Here is a 10,453-nt window from a genome sequence, read left to right as displayed (position 1 = left end):
AGACGCTCTGTGTACACAGCAAGCAGACCAAGGTGACGAAACTAAATTGGGGTTGAGTGAGGTGCATTTTTGCACTGAAAGTCGGCTTAAATATGGTGACAAAGATAAGGTAGTTGAGCTGGCGTTAAAAAAGGTGGAGTGGTCTAAGAAATGAAAATTATTCTGTTAAAGAGACGGATTGATGAGACGTTTGAAAATAAAAATAATACGTTTTGATAAGTATTAAATTTGCATAAGAAAAAAGTAGATAATCAAATTAGAAACACGTCTGAACCATTTGTTATAGGAGTTGTGAAGGAAATTAAAATTTATCAGCAAGTCTTTAGAAATTGATTCCATCGTGGTAGCAAATTTAATACTTCTTGCAGTATTAAACTCGTAGCCACAATTTTCCTGCCTACTACTAAATACATTCTGCTACTGATGTATATTTATAAATATGTACAGCCGTCCGTCTCACAATGGGAAGCCTGCCTGCGTAATAATGCAGTAATTAAAAGGAGATCAAGAATTATCACCTTGAGCTGAGGAGGAGTGATTGGAAAAGTCCTGGTCAGACGGACTAATCAAGTCGGGAGCTTGATATGGGTTCAATGGATCGTTGAGGGATGAAATGACAATGAAATGGATGATGCATTATTAAAGGAATGAAATGCATGTTGTGTGCGGGTTGATGACTTAATTTAAATTAGTCTCGTACTTAATTCAACAGCGAAATTGTAATTATTGGTTATTGACAAGGATCATAACATTGCATGACTGACACGTACGTAGCTATCATCTAAAGCGACATACGAGCCAAAAAAATTTTTAGAAAGTTCACTAGTTAGGTCCAGTTGCAGCTCTAAATTGCAGGAAATGTGGGTATTAGGGAACGATTAGGCTGTAAGAAAAAATTAATTTTCCCCGGAATTTAGCCAACTTTTCCTTACTTTCCTCCGACAAAGGTATTAAGATCAATAATCACCGTGTCACAAGTAAATTGCTTTAAAGTGAACATCTCTCTGAATGGATTCTTGGTTGGGACGAGGACACGCCATAATTCGGTAGTTCAACATTTAAAGCCCGTTGTTTCATTGAACATTCTCCGTAATGCGAGGAAAAAAATAATTGCATCAAATTGGGATTTTATTGACCGTCCACTATGCACACAAAGTAAAGTAAAAACTTGATGTTGACTTTGTCCACTTACAAATGAACCAAACGTATGTAGCTTTTGCAAAACTGGTGCATTGTCAGAAGGCGGATATTAATTTCCAACTTTTTCATTAGGTGACGGTCGACGGTCAAACTTTGTGGGTGTATGTTCCCTAACTCGCATAGATCGCAAAAATTCTCGCATTTTTTTTACATGGCATTGCATATTTCTAGGCTTTCGGATGTATAAACATTTCCGCAATTATTAAATAAAAAATACGTAATTTTTTTGCACATTTTTTCAAAAATATATTTTGTAAATATTTCAACGATGTTAGAGAAATGTGATGCTGAAAGAAATTGGACCATAAAAAGATTAGAGTATTAAATTTCAAAATACAGGCTTTACAAAAATTCATATTTTAATGTTTTTCGCAAATATTTCGTAAATATTTGGCGTTTCTTTCGTAAATATACATATTTCAGCCATTTTTCGTAAGTACATATCCGCCCTCTGATCATTTGTGCGATTTACTACTATCAAAATTCTCAACGGAACTGTTGCTTCCTTTTTCTCCTACATTCATCATTGACTTATTGAACAATTTAAAATTTGAATCCCGTTTAAATTACGAATGAAATCTTGGACCAAATACTTGCATAAGCAAATATTATGTGTGCTCAACAACTCAAAAAGTTCAAGTGAATTATGAATCATAATGCAAAATAAAGTAGGCTCTTATCAACGTGTAGAATCTCCCCCTCGTCGCTGGACTGGATGACTGGCTTCACAGCACATTCGACTACAAAAACTGTCAAATTTGCGGAATTACTTTAAACTATAAAAAACGGAAAATTGTCGTCGTCCGCGTTATCAAAACGCTTCCAAAAGATTTATGAAAGAAAGAAAGGGAATTTTTTCTCGAGCCTGTAATCGTGTCCACCATAAAACAGGATAATTTGCACCTTTTACCACCTCTCTGACTACTTGGTAGTAATTGCTTGGTTGACTAGTGACGAGTCGAGTGATTAAGTGACATGACATCAAAATTAAAAAAAACATTGACATTGACATTAGTTTTCAGCTTTATTACTTGAAACTCTCACTTTGCAAGTCATCCCCTCCTCCTCCTTCTAACCAACACGGGATCGAATCAAGTACATATTTCTTGAAAAATTCCAAAAATTTCCACCAAATCAGATTTAAGCGAGACATTATGTAATAATTAAGTTGGTGTTGAGCCGAGGGGACTGACTTCTTCTGTCTGATGGCGAATTCCTCCATGTCGTCATTTGCATATGGATGGAGTATCTAAAAGCTTGGTGTGAATCACCTTTGCTTCTCGATTAACGAACAAACCACATCACTGACATCGCATCACTTGACTTTGACTTGGCAGTCAGTAGCCAATAAAAGAATTCGATTATACTCCCATTCCTTTCAGACTTTTTTTTCTTACACATGGTCCAAAATTACTGATTGAATTTATCGAATATTGATTTCCTCTCCTTCCTTCCTCCTTTTCGCCATGATTTATTCATCCTCAACGAGAAGAGTGTTGTGTTATGTTATTGCCGTGTTATTCTTCTTGGGGAGGAGGAGGAGTGGTTGCGTTCTGAATGTGGTTTTCTCCCCTGAAAGACAACACTTGAAGGCAACAATCAAATCAATCATCTCAATTTAAGTGTCCAATTCGTCCGACAATGAATTGGCAGTAACAAAAAGGAATGGGCGGCTGGTCCGACTGGCTACTGGCTGCTTGGCTTTCAAGATGAAGATGTGATCTTATCACGAGATGATGGAGATGGATGATAAGCCGAGTGAGTAGTCGAGTCGAGTGAGAATTGAGTGATTGATAAGTGTTTTATTACCAAGGCTTAATAAATATGTTGATGATGTATACATAATTTTTTTTATTTTGTTAAAAAGTTCAAGTAAAAAAAACGCGGATTTTTGCAGTCAGTTTATTTTTTTTATTAACTAATCAAGTGTACTCATGGATGGAGCATTATTCGATATAAATGGCGTAAATGACCGCCGTAGCGAAGGCGTGATTGGACTTTGCCGTGGCCATGTTGTACGTGTCTCGTTCCGCGTCGAGGAGACCACGAAACCCGATGTGGACACCTTGACGATTCAAGGGCCCCACATTCGTCATCACGATCACCTTGTAGCGGTCAAACTTGAGGGCGAGGACGCGTTGACGAATCTTCTCGGCCATCTTTATCGCCAAGTCGCTCGCCGTATCCGCGACGTAGTACACGCCCGAGATCATTTCCTCCAGCGTGGCTTCCAGTATTTTTTGCACGCGGTCTCGACTAGGAAATGGAACTCAGTTAATAATGGCTTATCTGAAAGGGGTTAAGGTTAACTTATCCCAACCTGTAGGGAACATGGGCCTCGAGACGGTAGCTGTTTTGATAAATTTTCTTCGGACGCCGGAGTGGTTTGGTGGCTTCGTCCTTGAGCCTTTGTCCTTCCGCTTGAGAGAAAAAGTTTTTGACTTTTCCTGCCAGCTCGACCGCGCCCTTGTCCGCCGTGGCGATGGCGCCTTTTCCCTCTTTCGGTCGCGAGACGGGTTCGGACTTTCTCTTCTCCTCGGAGGGAGGAGCAGCTTGGTCCAAAATCTTGGACTTCCGGTCAGATGATTCCGCTGGTGGTGCAGCGTTGGAAGTTCGAGGTGGTGGGGCGGGAGTGGTCGTGGCGGCGGCATCTCCACCCTCCGCGGGTGCGGGTGGTGGTGGGTGTGGTGCAGTAGAATCAGGCTCCGCTGCTGGTGGGGGTTCCGTGGGATCCGGCATTTTGAGACAATTTATGAAATCTTAAAAAAATCTTACACCACAAGAGTTGAAAGGTGTTTAAAAATGTTGAGAGATTTTATTACGAATTATTTTGCATGTTGATAAAGAGCAGAAGAATATATTTGATTTTCTTGGCAACTGATTAACTGATTACGCATTCATAATTTTTCATTGGATGTGCATGCATACGGGTCCAGTACATATGAAATATGCACATGCACATTATGTACTTTGAGTCGAATCAATAATAATAAATATCCGATCAATCTCCACTCCACAATGCAATGACAACATGAACCCCGCACTCATCCTGTCAAAAAGTACCTCCATCCATGCACCATCAAATTATCAATACGTACTCAATTCATAATTTTATCAAGTATATCCACTCATTTTTTACAACATTGTTCATTCCACAACAATCAGAACGGTATTCGATACAAAGATTTAACTGCAGATTGTTAAATACATCACATTAACAAATTAATGACACATAAAATACACATACGTTTGAAATCGTATTTTAAAAATGCTTCCGATTTTAGGTCGTGATTATGCTCAATTCAATCAGTGTATCGATCAATCACTTAAAAACAGTGGAGCTTAAACTGCACATTACAATATAAACAATATGTTAACTTGCCTCCCTTTGTGAATTATTTCCATCCGGAAAGCTACAAAAACATGATTCATTCGCATTCATTGTAGATAGATTTTTTAGCAATAATAATAAATCTTCAAGTTTAATGCTTTGTGTGAAAATGAAACAGTTATCTAAAGCACACTTGTAGATACACCTGAGGGATCCATTCGATCCTAATGACGGGGTTTGGCTGTGGAATGTATTTGAACAATAAATGGGTAAAGTTCTTCAAGAACACTTGGCTTGGGACTTGGGAAAGCCTACAGCGAAAATTTATTTCATCCATTCATGGGCAATCAGGGCATCAGGAGTGAGTTTGGTATTAAAATAGATGTGCGATTTCTTCCCAATCCTCCTCATCGAAGGATGCATTTACCAATATGTGCATATGTACGTTCGCAATAAACGAGTCCAGGTCAGTTCAAGCGAGAAATATTGCAAATATTTAGTATGTAGGAAGCATGTGCGAATTGTCATATCATAGATTCAAGTGTTGACCAACCCTGAAGTAAAAGTACCGTTCCTTCGAATCGGTGATATTAAACTTGTGCCAAAAATTATCCACTTTAACAATCGCGCTGAGTGAATCTAATTTAATGTAATGTAATGTAACAATTTTTTTTATTCAGGTTGGGTCAAGAAGACAAATTGGTGAAGCAGTTTTTTTTTAAATTCCAATGAGAAGTGGGACAGCCAACTGGATAGATTTATCTACATGCAAATAAAATGCATATGATGCAGCTCATAATTTTAGTAATTCAGAATTATATATTGTAGTTAAAAGTGTAAACCAGCCGTCCTTCACAAGCTATTTCATTGTTTCAGTATTCAAATGGAGGGACAACTACGAAGGTTATCTCGTAGGATCAGTACAACAACTGTTTTTTTACACATTGACGCACTGACAACTGGCAATACTGATATTTATCCATGAGAAAATAATGTTTGAATGAGCAGATCAGAATTTAGTGAATACTGTTGAACTTGTTCGAAGTTATCGGCGGTTCCAAGTTATCCACGATTACATCAGCAGAATCAGCCGAATTATTATAATATATTGATTCGGCTAATATAATCGCGGATAACTTGGAACTCTTATAACAAATGCAACATGTAGCTATTTAGTTTGGTTGGCTATTTTAGAGTTTGAGTGAGGTTCTGGGACGGATGCCGTTTCAAACCTGGACGAATGAGCGGATAAAATAACTCAATTATGTATTCGCCAAGTGAAGAAAGTTATTTACTGTCACGTTACATAAATGTATTGAATTTCATAACACGACAAAATCCATAAGAAGGATTATTACCACAGAGTGCAGAAGGGAATAAAGTAAAAGGTGACAAGTTGTATTTCTAGATAGTCGCTAACTAAATGTACACTGCGGTTCAAGTCCCGAAATAGTGAAACCATGAAAAATCTCTTCAAAACAACAACATCCCTCAACAGTAGCGTTGCACATTAATGGGCTCCAATATTTTTCATACGCCAACACCGCTGACAACGCATTGCTGGGAAAATCCGCTCCATTTCTGAGGTTTATACACACTGTCGATCATGATGCTTGAAAAACGGTTCGATTCAATTTGCTCACTGTACAAAAACCTCTTCATGGGAAACTATTTCATGCAGAGATTCATTCCTGTCCAAACAGATCAGCTTCTTCTTCCACGCGAATGCAAGTAAGTGATGGGCGCTACGGTAAATGAGACTTGTTTAAAAATCAAGAATAGAATAAAAATTCACTTTCTGGTCATCAAAGATAACTGGCGAATGGCCGTTATTATTTCCTAGCATTATGTCACCTTCATTGTGACTGAGGGTAAAAAAATTGCAGACAAAGTTTGAACTTGAGATTTCCAAGATGTTACGTTTTTCAAGTGTGGCTTCCGTGGATGTATTCGCCACAAGTTGAACACTGAACGGCGTGGCTGCTCGTCTCATCAGACCCCCGCCTTGGCCACACCCACCACGACATTCTGGGGGACAGATTAGATCCAAGGACTCGGTGTGGACAAAATGCCATTGTCGCATGGAAAATCTAATTGTTAAGCAAATACGGCGTTATGAAAAATTAAACGTGTAAGACAATTAAACTAACCTGAGATGTAATGGTTGCAAATGTAAATATGTATATTTGGGAGAATTTTGGTTTGAACGGGTTGTCCGTCTTCTTATCTCGACTTCCGATCCGACAAATGCTGTCTCATTTTATATGTTTTTGGTCATGAACTATATGAGTCAGTGAAGTAAAAGTATTGCTTAAATTGGAATTCGTTGAAGATGAGTACGGTTGACACATGCGTACCAAGGTATTCATGAGTAAAATATGCTGCTTTCTTGGTTGATAATCTTTTTTTATTTTCATGAAAGTCATGAATTCTATTATTATTCACGTCAAATGGTGCCACAAGTTACTAAATTTATGTTATGTTTAGAATTGTATTGGCAGAGAATTGAAAGAAATTTAAGGTACATACATAATAGGGACACATGGGCTGGTCGTTCAGCTTCCAAAGCTCGGTGACGTGAAAGCCTTCATTATTGTGCTAATTATGTATGTATGGCCATCGTTTTATTTTTTCAATCATGATCATGACACTTCATGACACTTATGACTTACCTCATCAGCTTCATGAAGAAAAACCGCATGCGCCCAACCTCAGCTAAACTGCTTTCTCTCTTGCACATTATTTACATTACGTATAAGGGTTGTAAATATTATAATTCTTAATGTGCAACTTTACTCCAGACCTCTTTCTTACCACCCACTATGAACTAGCTGGCTTAAAATCATTTCAAATCCATTGATTCCGGTCAGTCAGGGATTAAGCACGACTTAAACATGAAGTGCTAATCGAATAGGCGTCCCTATAAACGAGAATTATTTACAAAATTGAGAATGGAATACAAATTGACCTTCTGGACATTAAAGATGGTTGTACGTTATATAGTCTTTATTCGTAAGAAGAAGTGTTATGTCACATTCATTTATGTTCATGAACGTAAATTTAATGTTTCTTTCAGAAAACCCTTTTGCATCACGTGTAAAGTAAAGATGCGTTTATTTTATTGTTGTACGTTTATTTGTAATACCCATGTGCTGATTCATCTACATAATTAGCACAGACACATGGATTGGTTTGATCGAATCGAGGTGGTTTTTGGTGGTCTCAAGTTCTCAAAAACTTGTGAATTCCGAGTTCATTTTTAATTCCAAATTTACATATACTCATTCTAATATGTTTCCAATCAGTCATTATAATTAAACATGCCAATCAAATTTAATTCGTATCAAGTGATCATCATTCTAGGTCCCAAACCTACCAAGAAATCGCCCACATACCACACCACCACCAAGGACCAACTAGATGGATGGCAAACAAGGGAGAATGGATAAATAGAGTCATCATGAAAAGAAGACCATCCTCATCGCGTGTAAAATTGCACACAAGAAAAAACTGTTTTTTGTGCTGATTCCATTCATTCATGCCACGAGATGAACTTGAGGTTCGGATTTCCGATAACCAATTTCACGCTCGTTTGCTCCAATTTCACGTAAACTTGACTCCTTTTCTGATCTCTACTCCTTTGTAGCCACGAAATGAAGACTCCAAAAGCGTTCCTACGTGTAAGGGGATATTGCCTCGCAAATCTTGCATATTTGGATCCACAAACCAATCACCGTTGCCCGATTTGCAAATCATAATATCTGCATTAATAAACAAGACACCATTATCGACATGCTTCGTAAAAGTATACAAGAAACATGCAGGATTCGCTTAACGGAGCTTATTTCTTGATCATTCAGCACAAATCATTCTGTCAAATTCAATTTAGAACTATTTGCGTCCAACTTTGACGATTTAATGGCTGGGTGTGTGCTGTTTGTTCAATGGTAAAAATTAGCTTTGATTTCACGCCTTAACACGGCCCTCGCATTGCTACCCTCGTCTTGAAGGAAAGGATGGGAAAAAATCGGTAAAAAACAACTTCCTGTAAATCACGGAGCATGTGAAGCTCAAGGTCCACGAATATTATGACGCATGCTGATGAAATATGAAATTCTTTAAGACAAAATTTACCTAATTCTTTGTGTACTGTACGCACCACCAGTGGCAGGAATCATACTTTTCTTCTTCATTATAAATATGCCTCTGCAAATGGTAATAATTACTGGTATGAATAAAACCAGGGAAATCCTCCAAGGAAACGGGAAAAGGGAAAGGCATTTGCCTGAGGGAAAGTCTCACAGGTCAAGGCTATTGCTCCTTTTCGTATGAATAAACTTTTACCTTTCTCGCCAGGCAAATCCCCTTGGTTTCGGGCAAATCCCCTGACTTCAATTACATGTAATTAAAATAATACCATCGCAACGAACACAAATGCATTTCAAAAATTTCTCTGACCATGATTTTGATCAAATTCTTAAAGAAATGTCCCCCAATGACCCCCACTGGTTTGTGATGTTCGCTAAAAGGGCTAAAATTCGGTATCGGCGCATCTCAGAATTGCAAAAATCAAGGAAATTTCAGCGTTGTTTTGTTGTATATAAGTGTATTTAATTTAATCTATTTTTGATTTTTTGAACACCCTCCAAACTCACTCAGACTAACCTGGAAAAAACCACCTTCAAATGCTCGCCAAAAATCAAATTGTTCTCAGAATTTAAAAACTCTTTTACGATTATTGTCCCATACAGTTATTTTATAATATTCAAGATCAAACTCATTTTTGAATTTTTTATAGATTTTCAAAAATTTCCTAGCCAGGAAAAATACTAAAATTCTAACCTCCTAACTTTGTATAAAGCTAAAAATTTTCGAATTTTGAAACCTCCCTTTTTGTAAAATATGCACGACGATGAATGGGTTTCAAAATCGCCATTTATATGGAGGAATGGAAAGTTGAGACACAAAAATTCAAACTCAAAACCCACATGCAATGGACCCTTAAACGGCGAATAAATGAGCGAAAGCAGAATTTAATTAGAATCTTGGAAAATTTTCAACATTTATATGCAACTTGCGCGATACCGGTAGCATGACCAGTTGGCCGAAATCTGAATTTAAAAATATTTCAGAAAATATTTTCAGGTTTTCAATGAAAATATAAAATACATTTTTTCGATGTCGATAGCAAATAAAAATCTATATTTTTGTCGATAAATCTGGTTTTGTGAGTTTCAAAGCCCTAACATGTCCAACTAGTGTCCAACATTCATAAAAAGTACAACAGATGCTTAAAAACTAAGTTTTATTGCTAATTTTGTTAGTTGGGGTCAGCATAGTAGCTGATCGGTATTTTTTGGGGAGATTGCCTGAAGGAAAGGCTTTCACCTTGGTTTTATTCATACGAAAATCCCCCTCTCCAGGGAAAATCTTGAGGTTGAGGGAAAAGCTATTCCCTTTTTCCTTTCCCTCGGGGAAAAGCAAATGCCCAAATTTTTATTCATCTATATTGGGGCATTCTCCTCAATTTTTTCGGAAAAAGGATTTCCCTGGTTTTATTCATATCACCCAATTTGTCACCATTTTATTAGCGAACATCTTCACCCAAGCAGAATTAATTATAATGGCAAATTAAGAAATTTGTTCCACACCCACCATTTTTCTAAGGTCGAAACAAAGCCAAGTTGTATTTGTGACAAGTAATTAATTTGTGACATCCTCCCTCTCGCATTCACACTTGGACAAAGGGCTGCCCATTGAATTTTAACGGTAAAAAATGAAGGTGGTGTCGTCGTGCATACATGTTGAGTGACAAAAGATGAAAATACAAACAAACCACTGGACTGGACCTATCGTGACACTGACACAATAAGAGAACGGCAAACAGGTGCAGGCAGAGAGGATCTCCGGATTACAATGCTA

The 10,453-nt window shown here is 37.6% G+C and overlaps 1 protein-coding gene across 1 annotated transcript; it reads right to left on the bottom strand.

The window, feature by feature from the left end:
• Nucleotides 1-3,102: 3,102 nt before the first annotated feature.
• LOC110858595 lies at nucleotides 3,103-3,965 on the bottom strand. The gene is made up of 2 exons (XM_022107413.2): nucleotides 3,521-3,965; nucleotides 3,103-3,456 (listed from the first exon to the last, which is right to left on the bottom strand). The coding sequence occupies exons 1-2, from the start codon at nucleotides 3,937-3,939 to the stop codon at nucleotides 3,147-3,149; spliced, it is 729 nt and encodes a 242-aa protein (XP_021963105.1). The 5' UTR covers nucleotides 3,940-3,965; the 3' UTR covers nucleotides 3,103-3,146.
• Nucleotides 3,966-10,453: the final 6,488 nt, after the last annotated feature.

The sequence above is a fragment of the Folsomia candida genome, unplaced genomic scaffold (genome assembly GCF_002217175.1).
Source record: "Folsomia candida strain VU population unplaced genomic scaffold, ASM221717v1 Fcan01_Sc021, whole genome shotgun sequence".
Lineage (NCBI taxonomy): Eukaryota > Metazoa > Arthropoda > Collembola > Entomobryomorpha > Isotomidae > Folsomia > Folsomia candida.
The sequence above is the reverse complement of the archived record's forward strand: the minus strand, read 5'-3'. Positions and strand labels throughout refer to the sequence as shown.

Bases quoted from the DNA above. Each gene is read 5' to 3' on its own strand.
- LOC110858595 (XM_022107413.2), bottom strand. From the start codon at position 3,939: ATGCCGGATCCCACGGAACCCCCACCAGCAGCGGAGCCTGATTCTACT. The intron at 3,457-3,520 runs GTTGGGATAAGT...TCCATTTCCTAG, and splicing joins GAGGCCCATGTTCCCTACAG to TCGAGACCGCGTGCAAAAAA.